Source organism: Camelina sativa, chromosome 11 (genome assembly GCF_030686135.1).
Source record: "Camelina sativa cultivar CO46 ecotype springtype chromosome 11, ASM3068613v1".
Lineage (NCBI taxonomy): Eukaryota > Viridiplantae > Streptophyta > Magnoliopsida > Brassicales > Brassicaceae > Camelina > Camelina sativa.
The window spans coordinates 44,162,735-44,185,380 of record NC_141890.1 but is presented as its reverse complement, the minus strand read 5'-3'; the positions used below and the strand labels follow the sequence as shown (position 1 = coordinate 44,185,380).

The following is a 22,646-nucleotide window of genomic DNA, read 5'->3' as shown; positions in this document are numbered from 1 at the left end:
ACCATATATATAGTCATTGCTTTGGTACATGAAGTTTGTGAGTTGTGACATACCAATTTTTTGGAATTAAGCAAAACAAAGAAACGGTTCGAAATGCCTTTAAAACAAGAAAATAAATTAATCAACCTTTATTGGTAAGATCAATAAAGGCGACGTGTTGATATTGAACTAGTTTCTTGTTATGGTATGGACGGCTGTTTTAGCCTTTATAAAGGTTTGAGTTTGGCTCATTGTCGGGCTCTTTAGTCAAATTGGCTTAAAAGCTCATCCTTCTCCTCCACCACAATTTTTGTGTAGTACCTCCCACTCGCCGCCAACCTTTGTTTACCTTTTCGGTTACAAGCTAAGATGTTTTATTAGAAAGAATTCGTGAACCAATTCAGTTCTAGATAAGCGTTACAAAGAGTTTTTTATTATGAAAGCAATCCGTATACCGTACGTACTTGTATGATATTCTAAAATCTTGATAAATGTTTAATGTAATTGTAAACTATAAAATCTACAAGACGTATATATAAATCCTCGCTTGATAGCAAAGTTAGATCTTCAAATGAAGTTGTACATTGTATTATTATTATTTTCTTGTATTTTTGTTTTCTTTTACACGTCGATGGTCCTTGATCTAATACAAACATGAACTATACAACACATCGGACTTTAGCCTTACTTATTTGGTTATTAAAACAAAAAAAAATACCATTGTCGGACTTGTACCGACCTTAGGGCAGAAGTTTGAAGTTAAAGTTCTACAATATATAGAGGATAAAGCCAATATTTTATGCATAGGAAGAATAGAAGAAATCAAAAAAATCCAAAATGGTCGGTAGAGTTTTGTTGTGCTTCTTGACCCGTAATGCGATACATATCTTTCATGAGAGTTTGAATTGTCAAATCAAAATATACTATTAATATAAGCACTGATATTGCAAACAAAATTGAACGTTTGGAATTTGAGAATGATGTTTACGTATGCTAATACTTCCAGCTCAATTATTTTTCATTTAAGATCTGCGCATGTCCTTATCTAAAGCATTATTCACATACATCATAATTCGCATCCTCACTCTGAATTTTCAACTATTAATTTTTTTACAATGTCAATGAAAAATTGGCCTACACTACCTACAAAATCCTAGCTCAACAGTAACTACATCTTTTTTATTTGTTTCTTTTCCTAAAACAATGATTGTAACTCAAACAAGTTGAATGATTTGAGGGTTAAGCAAAGAAGTTTGATAATATTAAATGAAAATTCTGTGTATAATCTCATTCAAAACCATATAAATTCTTGTAAACACTTTGAAATCATTAAAAATCCAAAAAAATCAACGGTACTACTTGGTAACGTACGTGGTAGATTCTCGTATCTACTCTCAATGCATAAAATATTACTTCTTTCTATTGTCATCAAAAAAAAAAAAATTGTTGCAAATGTTAGGCAAGCTTCATTTATTTATTTTATTACATTTATACATCAAACTTAGAACAGAAGCATCAAAACCCCAAACACACCACGTGTCACTCATATGTAAGCCTCCATCACCATAATGGGCCCATTTATGATTCTGTTTTAAAAGGCCCATACAACACTGACCACATTTTTAAAAATTCTCTATATAAATACACATCTCTCACAGAAGCTTTTTATTTTATTTTTTGTTTTGTAGAGAAGAACCAAACCACCGAACTAAACACACACAATTTTGAAATTCCCAAAGCCAAATTCAATTCAATGCCTCTTCTTCTCCTTACCTCTTCCTTTAAATCTACAGCCACCGTCGTCATCGCCGTCGTTTTATCAATCGCGGCGGCTGTGATTTTCACGGTTCCTCCCGTTTCACATTTCGTGGTTTCTTCCTTACCGATCGTATACGATAACACTGTCTTCCTCTTGAAACCACCGTACCTTTACTTGGTTATCAACTGTATCATCGTCTCCATCGTCGCTACTTCTAAGCTCACTCATTATAAATCATCCTCCACCGCCGTAGATGAGATCTCGGAAGTTGTTACGCCGGTGGTACTGGTACCGGTTCAGGTACCTTCTAGTTCTGATATCGATACCGGTTATTTAAACGTGGTTGATCATGTTGTTTCTGGTTATACCGGATTTGTTGAGAAAACCGATGATTCCCCGGTTAATCAGACGGTTGGAGAAGATAATCTGAAGTTTCCAGAAGTCATTCGTGAGATTCAGCATACGGAGATGTCAAAACCGAGTAGCGATTCGCCCGAACCGGAGCCGGAAAAGCTAAAACCAAAGAATGATTCGCCGCCGGAGATTTCGATTCCGAAGCATAGTACGAGAAAACCGCCGAGATTTAACCAGCAAAAACCGATTAAATCTGGTTCTGAAGGTATAATTTAAATTTCGGGTTTAGAGCTCCGGTAAGGGCAAAATCGTAAATTAAAGTTTTTTTTTTCTTTTTTGAAGGTGGGAATAAAAAGTCTGCGGTGGCGTTGGGAGTGACAAAGCCACTGAAGAGGGAAGACACGCTGGAGACGACGTGGAAGAAGATAACGGAAGGACGTTCGACGCCGTTAACGAAGCACCTGACTAAATCCGACACGTGGCAAGAAAGAGGTCACGCGCAACAAAGCTCACCGGAGGAGGATAATAAGAAGAAGAAGAAGAAGGAGAAGATGACCAAGTCCGATAATTTAAACGACGTGAATGATGCTCCTTCGGCGGAGGAGCAGACGGTGTTGTTGAAACGCGAGCCGTCGCCGGGGCAGGAGGAGCTGAATCGGCGCGTGGAAGCGTTTATCAAGAAGTTTAACGAAGAGATGAGATTGCAAAGACTAGAATCGTTGGCTAAATACAACGAAATGGTAAATGGAGGGACTCGTTTGTAATTTTTTTGTTTTAGCTGTCGTGTCGTCGGTGAAGGAGAAAATGACAGCACAGTCGCAAAAGTTGACTTGACTTCCTTCTTTAGGGGTTTATGATTTTCAATTTCAAAAATGATGCAAAAAATGTGTTATTTATGTGATTGTTAATGTTTCTTGGCGTCGAAAATGAAATGTGAACAGTAGTGACTAGTGTAGTGATCGAATCTATTGTTTTTCTAATCATTGTAATATTACATTATACACAATACTTTTATATACTTTGTTACAAACACTTCTTTTGATAGAATTTGAGTAATGTTGTTTTTTGTATATGTAAAATACTTACATGACCATAGTAGCAGCAGGAAATAGCCTATCTAAGAAAGTATACAAACCTCCTCCAAGTAGAAGAGAACCACTGTGAGCAACAACATATAGAAAAATGGAACCGAATTTAGTGAATTAGACTATGATCCATTCATAGCTGTACAATGCCTTTACTTTAACATTACCTTATGGGATTGATCCATGCAGAGACCTTTCGCAACGAAAGTAAGCTCTGAAGAAGAAATTTTAAGACAAGAGTAACATCACGTTACTATAAGAAAATTAACTAAGAAATTTGCATTTCACTATTTGGCGAATAAAGATACCTGTAAAGCTCCGGCAAAAGAAGCAGCGACGATGAGTGGAGCAACGTAACCTGTTGTATAGGTTAAGAGTAAGCTTCCACCAATCACTGGATCCTGTTGTATAGGTTAAATTTTTTGTCAACAAAGGCGAAAAATTAAGTAGCTCTCTCATATTCATGCTTGAGGTAATAACATTTTAAATGGAAGGAGAAAAAAACGGAGTTACCCTGGAAGTAGCCACGTAGCCAAGAAGGGTGGCTAGAACTGGAGTACTACAAGGTGAGGCAGCAAGAGCGAATGTGAGACCAGCTAGATACGCTTGTACGCCTAACAGAACATTTTGTTTCCAAAGTATAAGAAACCGCAAAAAAAAAAGTATTGGAAGGTATGATATCTAAGGAGGTTTACTAGATGGGAAGTTTGCTGCTGCTGCACGAGGATCAAAGTTGTTAAAGAAAGATGGAAGCTGAAGTTCGATTATCTGTAAGAAGAGAGGAGATACATTGTGTTAGACATGCCATTCCAGTTGATGCAATACGAAAAGGATATTGAATGTAACAAAAATTACCTCCAGGAGATTGAGACCCATTACAATAGCCAGACCGGACGCAGCTACTGGTAACCCTTGTCCTATTTGTCCATAGGCTTTTCCGGCGAAAGAAGCTACTATCCCAAGAAGTGCTAAGGTAGTTGCTAATCCCAACGCAAAAGCAACTGTATCTCCAATAACCTAAATGCATGGAGAACTGAAGGTCACTAAAAACTACTATAATTGTGAATGAAGCATGATGCATTTAAGTTGGGACTGAGTCACTGTTCCTTTGAGGGGGCTTTGATTTGTTTAAGAGAACTCGACTTTAACTTCTTTTACATTTTGTTACACTGCGACAACAATGAGCCAACCAACTCCTAATTGCGACAGCTTTTATCTAGAAATCTGATCGGAAGAGTGACTAACCTGACCTCTACTCTTGCCAGACCCAAATGCACCTATATGTCACAGCCATATGAAGGACAGGTAAGTAAAGAATTAGAACATCAAACTATTCTAAAACAAACTGTGTGAAAAATGCAAAATCTTGAGATATGTTATCATACCAATGTAACCAAGTGTCAAAGGCAGAACACTGAGTGTACATGGAGACAAACTTGTCACAAGGCCTGCCCCAAATATTACTGCCAAACTACAAAAGGGATAAATTATTAGAAGAGCCAGAAGACTCAATGGTCAAAATCTCGGAAACATGTGCATTGAGAGAGAACACGAGAAAGAAACCTTGTGACACTGAGAGCTGATAGCTGATCTTGAACAGCTTCGTTAGCCTGTTGGTTAGCTGAATACAAGAAGTTTCCGACCGAATCTCCAAGGCTTCCTTCAGCCAAGATGTAAAGGGAAGTGGCTTGATCCTGTCTTAAGGGGAAATTAGTTTCTGATTCTACAAGCAAATAGCAAATAGATAATGGCCGAAAGTAGAAGTTTCTCAAGGCAGAAAAAGCAAAGGCACAAATTCGTTCCAAACAAAGTTACTGAAGTGTAACCCCTAAACAAGGTCCAAGGAGAAGACTTAAAAAAAAAACACTAGTTTAGATATTCTCAATACACTATTCAGGTTAAGATGAGGAACATAATTGAACTAGCCTCCACTAACAGAAACCAATGAAGAGATCACAGAAGTATGAAAACAATCTGAAAAGATCACAATCTGTGATAACACCTTACCAAGACAATCATCTGCAAGTCGGCAGCTTTAGCTGAGCTAAGAGTTACCAAGTTTGCCACTGAAAAACCAAGACAAAATTAAGGTGCTCGTCATCAGATGATTCAATACCAGCATCATTAATACTGCTTTCTACTAAACTACTTTTAATGACCAAAGATTAAGAGATTACACATTACCTCCTAAACCAGTACTAAGCATCGCAAGTTTAATACTTGTGCTCTCTTTCTTCTGTAAAGAAACGGCATCAGACACTAAACTTCTGTCTCTCTGAAGCTCAGAGTTCTTCTTGGCAGCACGAACCCACTTTTTCTCTGTAAGCCCACAGGGAAAACAAACTCAGTAAATGACTCAATAGCTCAAAATTACTGACTTTAAACAAAACTGTTCCTAATCAAATTACAAAGAGAACACGAAGACGACGAAGAAGATAACATAACATGTGGTAGCTGAAATGACAACAAGACTTGTGTGATTATTCATATTCTCATCACCATCCGAATTCAAACCTCAAAAAATCCCAGATACTAACAACGAAGAACGATACATCATCTTCAATCAAATTCCCAAATTATAAAAAAAAAATCCAGATTACTATACCGTCCTTCTAAGTATTGATTGAATCTTAAATTCAAAAAAAAAAAAAAAAAGAAAAAAAAAAAACTCACCACCACCACGATTGAGTCTACAGCTGGAGAACCCACCGACGAAACCACCGGTGATGCATCGGTTCACACTCAGATTCATCGCTATCCTGCTCCCAGATAAGGCTCCGTCGTCGTTTAACGGTCCTCTCTCGTTGCTTCAGTCTTTTCTAATTTTCGCTTACCGTGATATATACTAATGGGCTTTATCTTTTTAGCCACCAGGCCCATTTAACTATTTATCCCTCTGCCCTCACTTTCTTTTTTTTTTTCTTTCTACTTTTTCTTACAACAAGAAGTCATTAGTGATCCAAAATCACCTAACTTGGTGGTATAGTAGGAATTAGGAAGTAATAATAATACTCAACCGCAGTTCTTCGTACGTACCCAATAGAAGCATGTAGTTTCAAATCTTGTAGACCATATTTGTATATAGTGGATCGGATCAACTCCATACGCACCAACCAATAACGTGTTATCAGTACTCGAGAAAGCTTGCATCATAATTACATTTTAACCTTGATTATTATGTTTACAAGCTCATTAAATTACCAAACAAACAACTACTAGCAATTACAAAACGCGTATAGATCATTAAACTTTACGATTTGTAGTTAATAATCACGTCGCGCAATGAGTGGGCTAGCTAGTGAGTAGTAGTGTGAAGTTTTTAAAGCATAATAATAAACTCAATTGTCATCTTATATTTAGCTGATTTTACCAAACTTTCCAACAAAACCAATTTTATAAAATCAAAAAGACACTTTGGCCCACTTTAGGTTTATACTTTGTAGCCATATCCCCACTCATATCATAAGTATTAAAATCAAAAGTTGTGGTCGACACCAATTCGTGGGGACAATTTTGTTTTTAAGATAGATATGCATGAATTTGGGGAAGACTTATCCAATCTTATTAATTTTATATAAATGGAGCGGTTTACATTACATTTACATGTTTGTTCCTTATTCAAACGTCGCTTCGATTCATAAAGTTTCAATAATTGTGATTCATTTGATCTTAAGATCAAACGATATTACTCTTTTTTCTGTCAAGCTAGCTACTATTAGAAACAACGTTATAATCTTGAACTCACATGTAGCATGTGATGTGATCATAATTATAGATACACCAATTTTATAATGTGCATATGATGCGTATAACTTAATTCAGAGTTTCCGTTTAGAACATGATCTTATATTGGAATACATTCATTCTTTGAATAATTGATCTGCTTATTAGAAACATGCTGATCGTCTCAAACATTTTTGGTCGCTTGGTGTTTTAGCATAGTAGATCATTTTTTGTTGTTGTTAAAGCATAGTAGATCAATTTTGAAGACGTTAATTCATATTTATATGTTCTAATGTTCATACATATTTCAATCTAGTCGATTTAACCATGCATATAACATATACTATTTAACTATACATGCATTGATGCACGAACCAGTTATTCGATTATCTTGTAACTTTTGTATTGTGAAATATGCATGGGAGCGGTAAGGGGAAATATAGCAAGGAACATAAAATAGTGGGCAATTTGGGGTTTTGCGTTTGGCAAAATTTATTAAAGCAATAAAACGTATGACGTTACAACAAATAGAAATATCATTCAGATAAATTATATATATGTTTCAAAGTTTGGGGGATATATTTATTTGTATACCCACTCTCTCGAGAAATACGTTGAAGACCATGGTAGGCGAATAATATAGTATTACGTACCTGACGAACTCGAATCTGTCTGAAGTGTTATACACGTACGGGATATATACACACTAGTTTAAATCTTACGTTACTAACATATAGAGTTTAATTAAACTCTGTTTTCTAATCTATACTTAGAGGAAACTCTAATCACAATAAACAATGCAGTCGATCAGTCATATGAATTTTGTAGTAGTTAAATGGTTTTTAAATCACTCTCTAATCTGATCTGATATATATGATTGAAATTATTGAACCAACCATTTTTCTCAATGGGCGTAACTACAAAAAATTACAAATACTAACAAACAATCAAGACTTTGTTTTAAAACAAAAGTACTTAATAATTAAAGGAGTTACGTCCCCTCATACTTCGAACACAAGCACACAAACGACAACAAAACAAGAATAAAGAAGCAGTTGTTTTGTGAGAAAGAAAAAAGAAGAAGAATGTCAGATACTTTAGGACAAAAAGATTGGGATAGACATGAAGAGACATGAGTGTAAATGAGGACATTCCCTTGTGCACATGTCAGAAAAATTATTAAATTAAGGTATTGCTCTCACACCTTCTCTCCATCATGCTCAATGATGCTAGGCAATTAACTCGTCGCATCGCATGTCGAGATTTATTAAGGAGAATGAGCGAAAAGTAAATTACTGTCTATAGTTAGAAGGTTAGAACCAGAGAAATCTTACGATTTTAGAAGATAAAAACAGTTTTATTTTCGCTAATAATTTTGTATTATCTATGGCCCTGAAGTCTAACCAATCCCTAAAGTAAATAGGATTACATAGATTTTTAGTGGGGTAGAAGTTGACAAAGAAAATTTTAAAGTTGACCTTTTTTAGTTAAAGGATTTAAAGTTTGACTTGTCTCGCATAAAATATCGAAATGCAATTATAAAAAGATGAATATCGACTTGTTGCCATCGAGACTTGGTAAATGGTAACAAATGTTGTGGTTTAGAAATTTCCCGAGTAATAAACTTTTGAAAAAAAAAATGCAAATGAAAACATTTATCATGTACAAAAAAACAATAAGTTAAGTGAAGTGGTGGTAACCCAATTGCCGGTTTATAAGAAGGTTGTTGTTGCTGGTATAAATCAATAACTATTAAATGCATACACCAGACTGAGATTTAATGTGTTTCGACTACGAAAATACTATAAGTACATCATCATGTAACATGCCACATTGAAAATCACGAGTATTATGTAAATTATTAATTACGTACCTTAAGCGAACACATCTCATCATTTATGAATTGGACCGCAAACATCTAAAGTGGTCTACTTTAACTCAGAACAAAAGGAAACCATCATCATAATAGTAGTCTAGTATTTCAATAATTCACTTTTTAAACACGTCTATATACATTTGATCTCTGAAATAAATGTGACATAATAAATGAAATTGATTTATGTGGACAGATTAACAGAACTCATATAATTACATCAATATTGTAAAACAGAAGAGTATGTTTTTTCTTCTGTATTTTTCTCTCAGCCCCAAAAATCAGACATACGTGAAAATTATACTTTCAATTGTTCTTTTTCTATTATTATGAATCTGCAGGGGTTTCTTGTGTGTGTACGTTAACTGTGTTTCTAAAAGGGAAAATGATCTTATTACAATACTTATGGGTGTGTGTATATAATTATTACACGCGCCGAGATAATTTTATATTTTTATATTACTAGTTGGACTTGAAGCTATGGTTATTGATTTGTACACTACATGGAGATCGGCGAGTGTTGACGTGAACTAATCATTGTTAATTTTTCACTTAGAGTACCTCCATCAAAGGTTGTATTGAAATTATCTTAAAACAGTTTTTATTCTTAATTTTGAATAAAAATGAAATTAAGAACTTTTTAAGAAACTTTAACATTTCATAGGTCTATCGAAGGTTGTTAAATTTGAGGTTCTTAAAAATATTTTTCTTTGTAATTATAAATTATTATGGTATTTTGTTAAAATTTATAAGACTTGTATACTTTTAAAAACTTAAAAATATTGCATTCAATAAAAGTTTAAACAAACATGACATAAAACATATTAAAAATAGATTACAAAATGATTAATTTTAATTTTGAAAAGTTATGTTCATCTGTACCAGTTTCAGGATTTCCATTTCCTAGAGACATAGCAAGTCCATCAAACTCTTTCAGCTTCTTCATCAGTCCATTGTCTGTGTTCCCTGTAGATTTAGTAGGAGTGTCGATGCTCAACTGCGTCCCCGGCTGCCATTTAAAACGACCCTTGTTAAACAACGAACAAAACCATTTCTAAATTTTAAACGAACTTCAAAGTTCAAAATGATTACATTTCATAAAGGGAACAAGATAAGGGAAGATATAAATCACAGTGTCTTGACGATGTCCAAAGACGTATGGATGTAGAAAAGTTACCTCCACCGATATGCCTTAAATTAATCAACACTTCAACACTTCCTCACATAGTCTCTCTGTGTAAATCATATAAAACTAAACAAGATAACAAACTTATCAAAAAACCAGATTCTTATTTTAAACCAAAACAATGTTTTACGACAGAGAGACTATGTTAACAAAAACCAATCACTTAACACCAAAGTAAAGATATCGCATTTATAGATCATAGATAATTTACTTGATTGGCAGTTGTGTCAACCACAAGCTTCTTCAGTTCTTTGTCTAGACCGAGCCACTGTTTCAATCAACAAATACAAGAAAATCAATGATCATGGGTAGAAGTGTAACCGATTAAGAGACCCAACAAACCCTCTAATCCAGCTAGTGTAACCGATTAAACTTTATTGACATTGAGAAAAAATATTCATCCCAATTTCACACTCTATTTATCAGTTACTTCAATTCCTAATATCTTAGGCTCAATTCAATGGATCATGTGGCTGTAACTTGCAAAATAACCTATTTCATCTAACAATAACCCCATCCAAACACGATCCAACACAAACAAATCCATCAAAACTGAAATCAGGAAAAAAAAGTCGGACACACCTCCGCCGTTGAATTTGATAATCCTCTGTAACTTAACACAGTAGAAGCATCACCCTTGTTCACAGATTTCTCAAGCATAAACTTCAGGCCGTTTCCTTCTCAGACTTTCTCCTCCGCTTCAAAAAAGTTTGTCACTGCGGAAAAAGACGAGAGAGATGAAAATGAAATAGGGTAATTATTTTTTTCTTTTGTTAAAAAATATAGCCAACAATATACTGATACGTCGTTGGTTCCAAAGGATGCTAAAGTCACTTATCTAAACGCCGATGCTAAGTGTATTTGGCAGTTTTGATTTTTTTTTTCTTTTTTTTTGAGCTAAGATACTCATAAAATATCTTTAAGGATCTTCGATGGAGATAACCTAAAATAGTGTATTAACAATCAACTATACTATAGTCTATATATGTGTTTGATTAGAGTGATTAGACTCACCAAGCGGAATAAAAGTTTATGATACATGAAATGTTGAACTTTTGGATAACCAATCATTTAATTAGAAGAAATTTATAAAAAATCAAATAGTCTTAGTGTAGCTAGTTAGCATCCTACACGTACGTGGATGTAGGTCCTAAATTGATTTTTCAACTAGACGTATCTTTTCTTTTGGTTACTATATTTTGACTTGAAGTTGTCTGGTTAAAAAATAACAACGATCAATATTATCTCTACTTTTATTGGTGGATCTACATCTACTTAACAGCAAATCTAAATTAGCCCCAAAATTATGTCACTTGCAATTAAAAGTACGTCTAGAGAAAATTGATCAGAAAACTTTTTTTTTTTTTTGGTCAAAGATCAGAAAACTTAAAATATGCTCCGAGTAGCTATATGGTGTTGTTATTGTGTGCGACCATAAGTATCAACATTCTAATTTGTTTCCGGATCATGTATTTCACAGTTCCACAATGCATATAGTTCCATAAAAATATATCTAAAACAGAAGCTATAAATGTTTTAAAATTCTGTCACTACAAAATTAATTTGGCACTGCCTGTTTTCTGTTAAAGGAAACCATTACTACCACTCCTACTATAGTTTGGTTTTAAATGTCAAGCACATTAAAACAAACGATTCATGGCATGATCAAATTAAAAGGGTGACCGGACCAGTTAATGAAAAAATAATTGTCTGAAACATTAATTAATGTGTTATTGTTATTGATGGTTCTTAACATTTTAAAGCTCCAAAGGGAAAAAGACTGCGACACCTTATTTGTTCAGCCGGATTGTTGACTCGTTCTTACGCTTTTTGGCTAATTGAAGTGCTCTTTTAAATTTGCTAGATTAGCGGAAGCCACGTTTACTTAAGGAACAATAAAACAAAATGTGAAAAATTCGTGTATCAGGCCGTCTCATAGATTTATATAGTATTTATTATATTTGTACTGTTGAATTTGAGATTTAGACGGTCTTTATTCGGTCGTCGTCGAAGTAAAGAATGATGGAGCCGTTATATTTTCGACGCAAGATTGGTAAATATAGTGAGACTGATGGATTTTCACATAGCAACAAGTTTTTCGGGCGTGCATAAACGTGTATCTTTTTTTTCTATTTTAAAATTGATATTGTGAATTATCGAAGTATAAAATATGAATAAAAGTTTTAATATCTATGTTTGATTTGGAAAAATGATACCGAAATACATAATATCTGTTATCCGATGAATTCATTAATAATAAAATTGTGATAGTCTTTATATAATCCCTTTTCGAGACAAATACGAATTGGATAACAACAGATACGAATATCATTGTCCGAAGTCCGAACCCTACTTGGCTATACTACCAAGAAACGGGTAAGTAAGTTTGTGGAGAGGAATCGAGAGGGTGGGTAGTTTACTAGTTGGAGTTGAGACTACATCACTTCTAGAGTTTGCTAACGTGAGCGCCTTGAATTGAGTGGTATGATATGATCGTCAAGTTCTGATCAACCAAAGCATTTAACGACCATTCTTCCCTCCTCCAACGTGTCACGTTCTACACAACTACTCAAAAAGAAAAAAAAAACACAAATACTTCTGACTTTTGTCCATTTGTGTGGATCTATTTTAATATTAAAGCAACAAAACGTCTATTCATGTTCACTAAAATTAGTGCATTTGTTTTCTTCAAATTTTAAATAACCTTGGAGCTAATTTGTTTGAGCGTTGTTGACAAAAATAAAATAAAATTAAAAGATATAATAACGGCTTTTAGAATATAATACAAAGTAAGTGGAGACACATATTAACATAAAGCTCATGATTATTTTGAGCAAAATCAGGAGATTAGTATTCGGAAAATAAAATAGATTAAGCAGACACAAGAACCACGATACAATTTTTTCCCGGTCATTATATAATTAGTTGATTATTGTTTAAAATTAAGTTAATCGTTTTCTTAACAACCCACCTTAGTTCATTATTGGGTAGATTGGTTTGTCTATCAACTGATCAACCTATAGAGGAACAATGAAAACAACAGAGAAATGAATTGGTTTTTTCTTTTTTTACTAACTACAAAATAAATTTAAACTAAAATAGCTATCTAAATGTTAGTTTCTTTAAAAAAAAAAATAAGGAAAAAAAATAGTTAATGCTCTTTGATAATAATTAGAATAACTAAAAAAAAAATGAGATGATAACATTTCTACATTTCCAAATTTCTACTAAATCGTAAAAAGAAATAATATTATAAAGTGATTTTTTAATATTAAATGTTAAATTTATCTTGTTTTGTAAATTTTTAACATTTCTACAATTTATGATAAAGTGGATTTTAATGTTTCTTTTTAAAAAGATTCAGTACCTTAATTGTAATTTTTTTAAAACACAGGGGCACATTCAAATAAATGCAAATGATAGCAACGTTATATTTACAATAGGAGTATATAATTAAATTTTGAAATTTTTTGAGAGATTAATATAATTCAGATTCGGACCCTTTTTTTGTCTGAACAGATTAAAGAAGAAAAAAAAAAGACAAAAAAAATTCAAATTTTTTGTTGTTGTTGGTCGAAGAGAAAGAGGAGAAGAACAGAGGAGATTTTTATTTTTATTCATTACTCTTTTTTATCTTCATTCTTCTTCTTCTTTCCCAAAAAAAAGTTGCATCCTTTTGGAGAAAACAAAACAAATCCTCAATTTTTTTTTCTTCTTCTCAGAAACAAACCAGGAAGGAGAAGCAAGCAAATCTCTTAGGGTTTTAAAAATTTTGTTTCTCAGGTAACCAAAATCTGTTTCTCTCCTCTAACAAAAAAAACTAACCTGAAAAGAGAGAGAGAGAAATAGAGAGTCTCTCTCTGTCTTTGTCTCTTCCATTGACCTCGTAAGTTTCGCTCTCTCTCTCTCTCTTTTGTTTTTTTTTTCCTTTCAATTCCTTTCTCTTCTTCGTTTCTGGGTTTGTGTAAAGATCAGGTTTTGTTGATTTCCCATTAAAGTCAGAGTTTTTGTTCATTTCGAAATTTTCAATTTTTTTCTTTCAAATCCATAAATGAGAATTGGAGAAAGGAGGAGGAGCCTCGAGATTGTGTTTACAAAAAAATGTTTAGAGATTCTTCGCTGAATTTTTGAATTTTTTTTTAGGTTTTTTTTGTTTGGTCCCAAGAAGCTCTGCTCTGGTTTCGAGGGAAGTATGCATGGTTAACGAGGCGTGTGATTTGAGATTGAGAAATTAGGGTTTATGGAAGCTTGGATTTCGTGAAAATGCTTGTCAATTAAGACACTCAACCACAAGAAGGATATTTCTGGAAAGTTTTCAACTTTGGATTCAATTTTGTTGAGGTCTGTGATTGGAAAAAAAAAAGCAAGGAATGATGTTATCGGCATCGCCGAACACACTAGCGAAAAGCTCGTTAGAGGAGATGCTTGAGTCTCTTCGTCAGAAAGATGAGTGTGATCGTCTTCCTAAAGATATGCCACCGGCGCTTCCTTCTCGTCCTAATTCAAGAGCGCGTCTTCCTTCTGCTCGTCGTTCGCTTCCTGCCAAGTTTAATGTTTCTAGTGTCGTCGAAGATCAGAACGGGAGTGTTGCTTCTGCGGCGGAAACTGAATCGGAAAGGAGAGAGGAAGGGGGGAAGAGGAAAGAGAAGGATTTGGGAGTTAAGAGGAATAGTTTTGGAAGCAAGAAGATGAGGACTGGTCTTAAGTCAGAGTCTCCTTATGTAGCAGAGAAGGAAGACGAGGTAGGTGTTAAGGTTAGTACTGTTCCTGTGGAGAACACGGAGGAGCATAAACCTGAGTGGAACAATAACGTTGAGTACTTCATTAAGAAGGTAACTCTTTTGTTTTCTGGTGAGGTTGAATTATCTTGTAGAGTGGTCATCTCAGGGGGTTGAGATCAGGAATGAATCTTTTAGTGGTGACTGAGCAGTGAGAGTTTGAACTTTGTGCAAGAAAAGTCTGATCTGGGAGTGTTTTTGTGGAAGGGATATATATGTTTGTACTTGGTAGATCATATGCTTGGAGGTTTTACAGTTGTGTTTAGTTTTCTACTAATGAAGAATTGAGATCTAGAGCTCGGCTTTTTATCTTCTTTGGTTACTCAAAGGGTGTTTTATTTTGGGAACTTGTGGTTACTGTATTTGTATTGTATTGCAGAAACTTCGAGTTTGGTGTCGGGTTGCTAATGGACAGTGGCAACTGGGGAAGATACAGTCTACTTCCGCTGATTCGTCACTTGTTATGTTGTCCACTGCAAATGTAAGTTTTGTTAAGAATGTTGTAGTCTCCATCTGTGATATTGAAGAGTTTCTGCGGTCTGACTGTCAGGTTTCTTTCTTTGATTTTGTGTTATCAAAGGTTGTGAAAGTGTCTACTGAAGAGCTTTTTCCTGCAAACCCTGATATTTTGGAAGGTGTTGAAGACCTTATACAGCTTAGTTATTTAAATGAACCATCAGTTCTTTATAACCTTCGTGTCAGATATTCACAAGATGTGATCTATGTGAGTTTACTGAAACTTTTTTGAACTCTTCTGATTAGTTTCTCACCTTTCTTTTGCCTTGGTCTTAACTAACTTTCATTCTTCTTATTTTCTATAGAGTAAAGCAGGGCCAGTACTGATTGCAGTGAACCCGTTCAAGAATGTCGAGATTTATGGAAATGATTTCATCTCAGCTTATCAGAAGAAGGCTGTGGATGCTCCTCATGTTTATGCTGTGGCCGATGCAGCTTATGATGAAATGATGAGAGGTGAGGGGACAAATTTATATTCACACTTTTTCGTATTTCCATGTTCCGGGAAGTCCTAATCGGTCTTCAAATGAGTATCTGGCACTTACATTTGAACTTTTCTTACATGCAGAAGAGAAGAATCAGTCTATTATTATAAGGTACGAGTCGTTGCATTCTGAATTTTGTAGACGTCTGAATGCTTTTTTACTGTTGATCATTGCTGTGATTACTGGTATTAACATCAACTACAAATTTATCTTTATGGTTCTGTAGTGGAGAAAGTGGAGCTGGGAAAACTGAGACTGCAAAATTTGCAATGCAGTACTTGGCAGCTCTTGGTGGAGGTAGCTGTGGAGTAGAGTATGAAATCCTAAAGACAACCTGCATACTCGAAGCTTTTGGGAATGCCAAAACATCAAGAAATGCTAACTCTAGTCGATTTGTGAGTTGTTTGCACAAGTTTTTGTTGTCCGATTTTTTCCCTTCCCTGTTCTGTCAAGTTATTATAATTGTGTTAATTAATCTGCTTGACCACCATATTTGTGGATTTAGAAGTTAGTCTATTTTAATTTAACACTATATTTTAACTGGCACAGGGTAAACTCACTGAAATTCATTTTAGTGCATTGGGAAAGATATGTGGAGCCAAACTTGAAACTTGTGAGTAGGATTTGAGCATTTATATGATATGTTTGTCATATTTTTTAGATTTGGAACTCACTCGTTTCTATTGTCTTCTTCCCATGTTTTGCATAACTACTCTTACTGAATGCCCATAGTTCTGCTAGAGAAGGTAATTTTGTTTCCATTGACAAGCTTTTTCATCAGACTTTCACTACTTAGCCATTTAGTAACTAATTGGTAATCTCCTTTGGCCAGTCAAGAGTGGTTCAGCTGTTCAATGGCGAACGATCCTACCATATATTTTATGAGTTGTGTGCAGGTGCTTCGCCGATTCTAAAAGGTAACATTTCATAATGAAGTTTCCAAGATTCAATAGTGCATTCTTGATTATTTGACAGGCATTGTAGTATCTATTGTGGCTAAACTACTATTACTATGGTTTTATTTGTAGAGAGACTGAAGCTTAAAACCGCAAGTGAGTATACCTACCTGAGCCAGAGTGATTGCTTGACCATTGAAGGTGTTGATGATGCTCAGAAATTTCACAAACTACTGGTACTTTGTTTTTTCATTTACAGTGCTTGGCGTTCCCATTGTCAGATTTTGTTTTTTTCTATATTCCTCACAACCGCATCTGTATTTCTGCAGGAAGCATTTGACATTGTTCAAATCCCTAAAGAGCATCAAGAGCGTGCATTTGCATTGCTTGCTGCAGTGTTGTGGCTAGGGAATGTATCGTTCCGAGTTACTGACAATGAAAATCATGTGGAGGTGGTAGCAGATGAAGGTAAAATCTACTGTCTTAATTCATTAAAAATGTAACTTGGTGATACTTGCTTATCATTTGGCTGTTATTTCTTACAGCTGTTACCAATGCTGCTATGTTAATGGGCTGCAAGTCAGAAGAGCTTATGGTGGTTTTGTGTACCCGTAAACTTCAAGCTGGTACGGATTGCATTGCCAAAAAACTGACGCTGCGGCAGGTAATGTTTCCATCGTTCTTGTTTTCATACACATCGATCATTAGGTGATGTTTGAGTTGCTGTACTGTTTTTACCTTCAGGCAACTGACATGAGGGATGGAATAGCAAAATTTATCTATGCAAACCTTTTCGGCTGGCTTGTTGAGCAAATAAACATTGCACTTGAAGTCGGTAAATCACGTACGGGAAGATCTATTAGCATCCTTGATATATATGGGTTTGAATCATTTAAGGTTAGTAGTACTCATACATGCCTTAGATTTTGTCAATCTCTCTATTACTTTTGAATCTTGCAATGATGATCTGTTTCTCTTTTGTTTCAGAATAATAGCTTCGAACAATTCTGTATAAACTATGCAAATGAGAGATTGCAACAACACTTCAACCGGCATTTATTTAAACTTGAACAAGAGGTTAATTTTCTTTTCCTCTAAATAGTTTATTGTGTACTTTCTGCGTTACTGCTCCATTAAGTATTGTTTTCTCTGTTCAGGAATATGAAGAAGATGGAATTGATTGGACTAAGGTCGAGTTTGTTGACAATCAAGAGTGCTTAGATCTAATTGAGAAGGTAATTAATGTGATTAGATCTAATTGAGAAGATTATTTTTGTCATGTTCTTTAAAGTAATCTTTTGAATATGTTTGCTTGTGTAGAAACCCATTGGTTTGTTGTCTCTACTAGACGAGGAATCAAATTTTCCAAAAGCAACTGATTTGACCTTTGCCAACAAGCTCAAGCAACACTTGAAGACCAACTCTTGCTTCAAAGGAGAGAGAGGTCGAGCCTTCAGAGTTAATCATTATGCCGGAGAGGTCAGTTGTTGCCCTTAAGTCCGAAAACTAGACGCTGTATGCTAAATAGGTTTATATGGATCTCTGTGTGTGTAGATTTTCTTGTATTTATGCTTTATGTTTTGAATGATGGTTTTGTTTACAGGTTCTGTATGATACAAATGGGTTTTTGGAGAAGAACAGGGATCCGTTGCCTGCTGATCTTATCAATCTTTTATCATCATGCGACTGCCAGTTGTTGAAATTGTTTTCTACCAAAATGCGTGACAAATTTCAGAAGCCACTCATGTTATCGGACTCCACGAACCAAACTGTTGGAACAAAGTTCAAGGTAAAAGATTTGCTGAATCCTGCAGATTTATTCAATTGTGATCTACCTCGACGCACTCTCATGTTTAATTATCTCGTACAGGGTCAACTTTTCAAGTTGATGAACACGTTAGAGAACACAAGTCCTCACTTCATTCGATGCATAAAGCCGAATTCGAAGCAGCGTCCCAGAGTTTATGAAGAGGATCTTGTCTTACAACAGCTTAGATGTTGTGGCGTGTTGGAAGTCGTTAGAATATCAAGATCTGGATATCCTACTCGTTTGACACATCAAGAGTTTGCAGGAAGATATGGGTTCTTATTGTCAGACAAAAATGTCTCTGAGGATCCTCTGAGCGTATCAATCGCTGTTCTTAAACAATATGACGTTCATCCTAAAATGTATCAAGTTGGTTATACAAAACTCTACCTTCGAACTGGGCAAGTAAGTGATTCGTCTTCACTCAGATATATAGAGGTTGTTTCCTGATCTTGTTGATACAAATTCTTACGTAGTCATCGTCAAATGTTTTTAGATTGGTATCTTTGAAGATAGAAGAAGAAAAGTTCTTCAAGGCATAGTAGGCTTACAAAAGCATTTCCGTGGTCACTTGTCTCGTGAATACTTCCAAAATATGAGGGCTGTAGCATTGGTACTTCAGTCATACGTACGAGGTGAAAATGCCCGAAGAATGTATGACGCTGAAGCAAAAATCCATGCGGATTCTGTTTCTGAAGCAAGCACAGATGAGTTGACTGCAGTCATACACTTGCAATCTGGTAAAGCCACACTATTTTCTTTGGTATACTAAAGTATTTGGTTCTCAAATTTGGATATTGTTTTTAAGGCTCATTATCATTTTTCTCTGTTGCAGCGGTTCGTGGATGGTTAGCTCGCAAACGTTTCAGTAGTATGCAAAGACAGAAAGAATTACTCAGTGTGACGACGAAATCAAAGAAGAAAGCGGGCAGGAGGAGTTCAGAAGACAAGGTACCTACTTGCTATCAACAGGAAGATTGTGTATTTCTGAATTATATTATATTACGCTATAACTTTCTCTCGTTTGCGGTTTAGGATATTCCTCTGGAGCAGTTCCAAGTCCAACCAACGACTATGTCTGATCTCCAAAAGAGAGTATTGAAATCTGAAGCAGCTTTAGCGCAGAAGGAAGAAGAAAACACAGCATTGAGAGAGCAGTTGAGGCAATTTGAGGAGAGATGGTCAGAGTATGAAGTAAAGATGAAGTCAATGGAGGACACATGGCAAAAGCAAATGTCGTCCTTGCAGGTCTAATGTTTAACTGGTTATGAAAGTCCATTCAAACACTCAACACACCAAAGTTTTCTGAAATTTTCATAGTTTTGCATCATGTCTTTTTGCAGATGAGTCTTGCCGCAGCTAGAAAGAGTCTAGCTACAGAGAGCATCACGGGTCAAGCAGGAGGACGCCAAGACACATCAATATCACCTTTTGGTTATGAATCAGAGGACACAATGTCTACTGGAACTCCGGGAGTAAGAACTCCCACTACTAAGTTCACTAACGGAAACACTCCTGAGCTCAGAATCAGAGAGCTTAACGGAAGTTTGAACGCGGTTAATCATCTCGCAAGAGAGTTTGATCAAAGGAGACTCAATTTCGATGAAGATGCAAGAGCTATTGTGGAGGTGAAGCTTGGAGTTGGACCGCAGGCAACTCCAAACGGGCAGCAACAGCAACATCCAGAAGATGAATTTAGGAGACTGAAGCAAAGATTTGAGACATGGAAGAAAGATTACAAAGCTAGATTAAGAGATACCAAAGCAAGACTCCATAGAGTAGATGGTGATAAAGGTCGTCACCGGAAATGGTGGGGAAAAAGAGGCTAGGGTTGTTTATTAGTGTGTGGAATCTTCCAGTTAGCTTTGTATTAGACTATTAGTATGTCGGATTCAAAATGTTAGATTGAGAGCAATGTAGATTTAGCCGCGAGACATGTAATTTTCGACTACTATTGTGCATAGCAGATAGAGATTTGTAATTTGAGAGGAACAAGAAAGTTTATGTTCATATCATTACAAGAATCACATCAAGACTTGAAATTTAAGCTCCAGGTGCAAACTTAGTTGCGAAAGCCCAGGCATTGTTAGCTACAGGGTTGTCAAGATGGTCAAGGAGATTCTCCAAAGGACCTTTTCCTGTAACAATGGCTTGAACAAAGAAGCCAAACATAGAGAACATAGCCAATCTTCCATTCTTGATCTCTTTCACCTTGAGCTCCGCGAAAGTAACTGGATCATCAGCAAGACCCAACGGGTCAAAGTACTGGCCACCGGGGTACAAGTCGTTGCCTTCACCAACACCATCAAGACCGTTGATGCGGAAACCTTCAACCAAGCCCATGAGGATGACTTGGAAGCCAAGGACGGCTAAAATGCTCTGAGCATGGACTAGGTTTGGGTTGCCTAAGTAGTCCAAACCACCTTCAGAGAAGATCTGTGAACCGGCCTTGAACCAGACTGGTTCTTTGAAGTCCACACGTACCCACTTTTGAAGAACTTCAGGGGTTATGCAACCAAAAGCTCCCAACATTGCCCATCTCCCATGGATCACCTGCAAAATGATGATTAGTGATCTACTCTTTCATCAATATGTCTCTTTGTATTGAGTGAGCGAGATTTAGAGACTAACCTCAAGAGCTCTGTTTTTGGCAAAGGCCTCAGGGTCTGCAGATAAACCAGCGGTGTCCCAACCGTAATCGCCGGGGAATTCTCCGGTGAGGTAAGATGGAGTTTGGACGGAAAAGGGTCCTAAGTACTTAACTCTGTCTGGTCCGTACCAAAGATCATTTCCCTTCACATAAACATTTACAAGAAAGTCAGACACAAACCCAAGAAAAGAAAGATGAAACCTTTTCATATGATGAGATTAAGACCAAAAGAAACATACCATAGTGTATTTGGGAGATCCGAGAGAGACAACATCACGAAGAGGGTTAAAGCTTGAGCCTTTAGTCTGGCCAAGGAATGTTGTTGGGGTCAGAACACTGCTTGAGCTCGTGAATGTTGATGCCATTGTCTCTCTCTCTCGGCTTGAGCTTTCTCTTTTGCTTAGTGTTGTTGTTCTTCTTCTGCTTTTGCTGTTTGGTGAAAGTATTGGGTCTCAGGGACTTTGACTTTTATGTTAGTGTCTTGTGGATGAGAAGAGAGGTGGGGAGAATCAGAGTTGGGATATAGATAGAGAGTGAGATGTTAGGATTAGCCAATCAGGAATCAGCTTTGGATTTTGAAGTATCTCTAACTCCATCTCTTTTTTTTTATCCATATTTCTTTTGTCCTTTCCCATTTAAGGGTTTTTTTGTTTTTACTTTTTTTTCTTTCTTTTTGAAAAATAACTCATGCTTCGAATATTTTTTTTTTAAATAAACAGAAGGGGTGTTCCGGATTTCCTTGGCCCAGAGAAGCTATTTCTTGTCCAGCTGATATACTGGTTAAGTGGTTACTGTATTTGGTCGAGTTGTAGACATTCAGATTTTTTTTTAATTTCTGTTATTCAATTATGATTTTCAAAACTTGATCAAAATTTTGGTGTTATTAATTAATTTAGACATTTGTAACAATTTTCTAAAATATTTTAAAGTTTAAGGATTATTGGATTCATAATTTATAGAAGTCAACAAAAATTTTGTGTTGTTCAAATAAAAAAAACATTTTCATAGTATATAAAATCTTATTTATTCGTTTACTGATCTCTATACATTATACCTCACAAAATACAGTTTTCATAATTTCTTGTAAGTTGGTAGATATTCTCAAAAGTATTCTTATAACATCAGAAAACAAAAAAAAAATGCGCTAGCCACCTGAGAGAAAACATTTGTTTCTTTGTTCTTTACGAGGGTTGTTAGTTTTCGAAAAACCCCTTTGTGACTACAATACTCACCTCTTTACTTTTATACAAAAAACCTAGGCTTTGAAATCTTAAGAGTTCGAAAAAGATTGAGAACTCTTCTGAATCCGAAAAATGGAAAAAAAGATTTGAAGACAAAGTTCTGAAGTTGATATCCAAAATAATAGAATAAAAAGATTTGGGTTTGGTGTCAGATTATGTTATATTGAACTAGTAGGTTCTCACATCCTAAATGAAGTAGGATTCTCACATAACAATTAGTACTATAGTAGGTTGATAAGGTTGTTACGGTTTCTAACTATGATATAAGTGTGCTTTTTGAGTCTTTTGATTTGTTTTCTAGGATGTTTTAGAGT

The 22,646-nt window shown here is 35.4% G+C and overlaps 5 protein-coding genes across 14 annotated transcripts; 2 read left to right on the top strand and 3 right to left on the bottom strand.

Annotated features, from left to right (window-relative positions):
- The first annotated feature begins 1,439 nt into the window (after positions 1-1,439).
- On the top strand, positions 1,440-3,124 carry LOC104725953 (uncharacterized). Its single transcript, XM_010444708.3, has 2 exons — positions 1,440-2,357; positions 2,435-3,124. The coding sequence occupies exons 1-2, from the start codon at positions 1,733-1,735 to the stop codon at positions 2,854-2,856; spliced, it is 1,047 nt and encodes a 348-aa protein (XP_010443010.1). The 5' UTR covers positions 1,440-1,732; the 3' UTR covers positions 2,857-3,124.
- LOC104725954 (cytochrome c-type biogenesis ccda-like chloroplastic protein) lies at positions 3,049-6,503 on the bottom strand. The gene is made up of 12 exons (XM_010444709.2): positions 5,851-6,503; positions 5,362-5,496; positions 5,185-5,243; positions 4,741-4,871; positions 4,563-4,648; positions 4,423-4,454; positions 4,033-4,194; positions 3,873-3,945; positions 3,691-3,791; positions 3,486-3,578; positions 3,345-3,391; positions 3,049-3,250 (listed from the first exon to the last, which is right to left on the bottom strand). The coding sequence occupies exons 1-12, from the start codon at positions 5,927-5,929 to the stop codon at positions 3,175-3,177; spliced, it is 1,074 nt and encodes a 357-aa protein (XP_010443011.1). The 5' UTR covers positions 5,930-6,503; the 3' UTR covers positions 3,049-3,174.
- Positions 6,504-9,536: 3,033 nt separating this feature from the next.
- Positions 9,537-10,909, bottom strand: LOC104725952 (G-box-binding factor 3-like). 8 transcript variants are annotated; one of them, XR_015571600.1, is made up of 5 exons: positions 10,764-10,909; positions 10,542-10,675; positions 10,171-10,227; positions 9,951-10,025; positions 9,537-9,782 (listed from the first exon to the last, which is right to left on the bottom strand). XR_015571600.1 is itself a non-coding variant. In XM_010444705.2 (4 exons), exons 2-4 carry the CDS (start codon positions 10,617-10,619, stop codon positions 9,609-9,611), a joined length of 309 nt encoding a protein of 102 aa, XP_010443007.1. In that variant the 5' UTR covers positions 10,620-10,675; positions 10,764-10,884; the 3' UTR covers positions 9,537-9,608. The 8 variants fall into 8 exon arrangements, 1 of the variants encoding a protein (XP_010443007.1); XR_757984.3 differs by lacking the exon at positions 10,764-10,909 and having other exon boundaries at positions 9,866-10,025; positions 10,542-10,714; XR_015571601.1 differs by lacking the exon at positions 10,764-10,909 and having other exon boundaries at positions 9,906-10,025; positions 10,542-10,714.
- A 2,496-nt stretch (positions 10,910-13,405) lies between these two features.
- Positions 13,406-20,488, top strand: LOC104725949 (myosin-2). Of its 3 annotated transcripts, XM_087473498.1 has the most exons (23): positions 13,406-13,845; positions 14,103-14,791; positions 15,117-15,218; positions 15,318-15,461; positions 15,559-15,709; positions 15,822-15,849; positions 15,965-16,133; positions 16,288-16,351; positions 16,471-16,484; positions 16,571-16,655; positions 16,767-16,870; positions 16,964-17,102; positions 17,180-17,298; positions 17,379-17,531; positions 17,622-17,711; positions 17,792-17,869; positions 17,955-18,113; positions 18,238-18,423; positions 18,505-18,846; positions 18,938-19,181; positions 19,277-19,392; positions 19,477-19,689; positions 19,785-20,488. In XM_087473498.1, the coding sequence occupies exons 2-23, from the start codon at positions 14,330-14,332 to the stop codon at positions 20,268-20,270; spliced, it is 3,648 nt and encodes a 1,215-aa protein (XP_087329624.1). In that variant the 5' UTR covers positions 13,406-13,845; positions 14,103-14,329; the 3' UTR covers positions 20,271-20,488. The 3 variants fall into 3 exon arrangements, with proteins under 3 accessions (XP_087329624.1, XP_087329622.1, XP_087329623.1); XM_087473496.1 differs by having other exon boundaries at positions 16,767-17,102; XM_087473497.1 differs by having other exon boundaries at positions 13,473-13,742; positions 16,767-17,102.
- LOC104754088 (chlorophyll a-b binding protein 3, chloroplastic) lies at positions 20,423-21,837 on the bottom strand. The gene is made up of 3 exons (XM_087473499.1): positions 21,331-21,837; positions 21,073-21,234; positions 20,423-20,994 (listed from the first exon to the last, which is right to left on the bottom strand). Exons 1-3 carry the CDS (start codon positions 21,454-21,456, stop codon positions 20,485-20,487), a joined length of 798 nt encoding a protein of 265 aa, XP_087329625.1. The 5' UTR covers positions 21,457-21,837; the 3' UTR covers positions 20,423-20,484.
- Between the last annotated feature and the right edge of the window lie 809 nt (positions 21,838-22,646).

What these genes read in the sequence shown, in the direction of transcription:
- LOC104725954 (XM_010444709.2), bottom strand. Translation starts at nt 5,929, where the DNA reads ATGAATCTGAGTGTGAACCGATGCATCACCGGTGGTTTCGTCGGTGGG. An exon ending in GCTTAGTACTGGTTTAGGAG is followed by an intron (nt 5,244 to 5,361) that starts GTAATGTGTAAT and finishes TTGGTTTTTCAG; the next exon opens with TGGCAAACTTGGTAACTCTT. An exon ending in CTTTTGCCGGAGCTTTACAG is followed by an intron (nt 3,392 to 3,485) that starts GTATCTTTATTC and finishes TTTCTTCTTCAG; the next exon opens with AGCTTACTTTCGTTGCGAAA.
- LOC104725952 (XM_010444705.2), bottom strand. Translation starts at nt 10,619, where the DNA reads ATGCTTGAGAAATCTGTGAACAAGGGTGATGCTTCTACTGTGTTAAGT. An exon ending in TATCAAATTCAACGGCGGAG is followed by an intron (nt 10,228 to 10,541) that starts GTGTGTCCGACT and finishes TGATTGAAACAG; the next exon opens with TGGCTCGGTCTAGACAAAGA. An exon ending in TTGACACAACTGCCAATCAA is followed by an intron (nt 9,783 to 10,170) that starts GTAAATTATCTA and finishes TTTAAATGGCAG; the next exon opens with CCGGGGACGCAGTTGAGCAT.
- LOC104754088 (XM_087473499.1), bottom strand. Translation starts at nt 21,456, where the DNA reads ATGGCATCAACATTCACGAGCTCAAGCAGTGTTCTGACCCCAACAACA. An exon ending in GATCTCCCAAATACACTATG is followed by an intron (nt 21,235 to 21,330) that starts GTATGTTTCTTT and finishes GTTTATGTGAAG; the next exon opens with GGAAATGATCTTTGGTACGG. An exon ending in CCAAAAACAGAGCTCTTGAG is followed by an intron (nt 20,995 to 21,072) that starts GTTAGTCTCTAA and finishes ATCATTTTGCAG; the next exon opens with GTGATCCATGGGAGATGGGC.
- LOC104725953 (XM_010444708.3), top strand. Translation starts at nt 1,733, where the DNA reads ATGCCTCTTCTTCTCCTTACCTCTTCCTTTAAATCTACAGCCACCGTC. An exon ending in GATTAAATCTGGTTCTGAAG is followed by an intron (nt 2,358 to 2,434) that starts GTATAATTTAAA and finishes TCTTTTTTGAAG; the next exon opens with GTGGGAATAAAAAGTCTGCG.
- LOC104725949 (XM_087473496.1), top strand. Translation starts at nt 14,330, where the DNA reads ATGATGTTATCGGCATCGCCGAACACACTAGCGAAAAGCTCGTTAGAG. An exon ending in GGAGGTGGTAGCAGATGAAG is followed by an intron (nt 17,103 to 17,179) that starts GTAAAATCTACT and finishes TATTTCTTACAG; the next exon opens with CTGTTACCAATGCTGCTATG. An exon ending in CTGTTGGAACAAAGTTCAAG is followed by an intron (nt 18,424 to 18,504) that starts GTAAAAGATTTG and finishes TATCTCGTACAG; the next exon opens with GGTCAACTTTTCAAGTTGAT.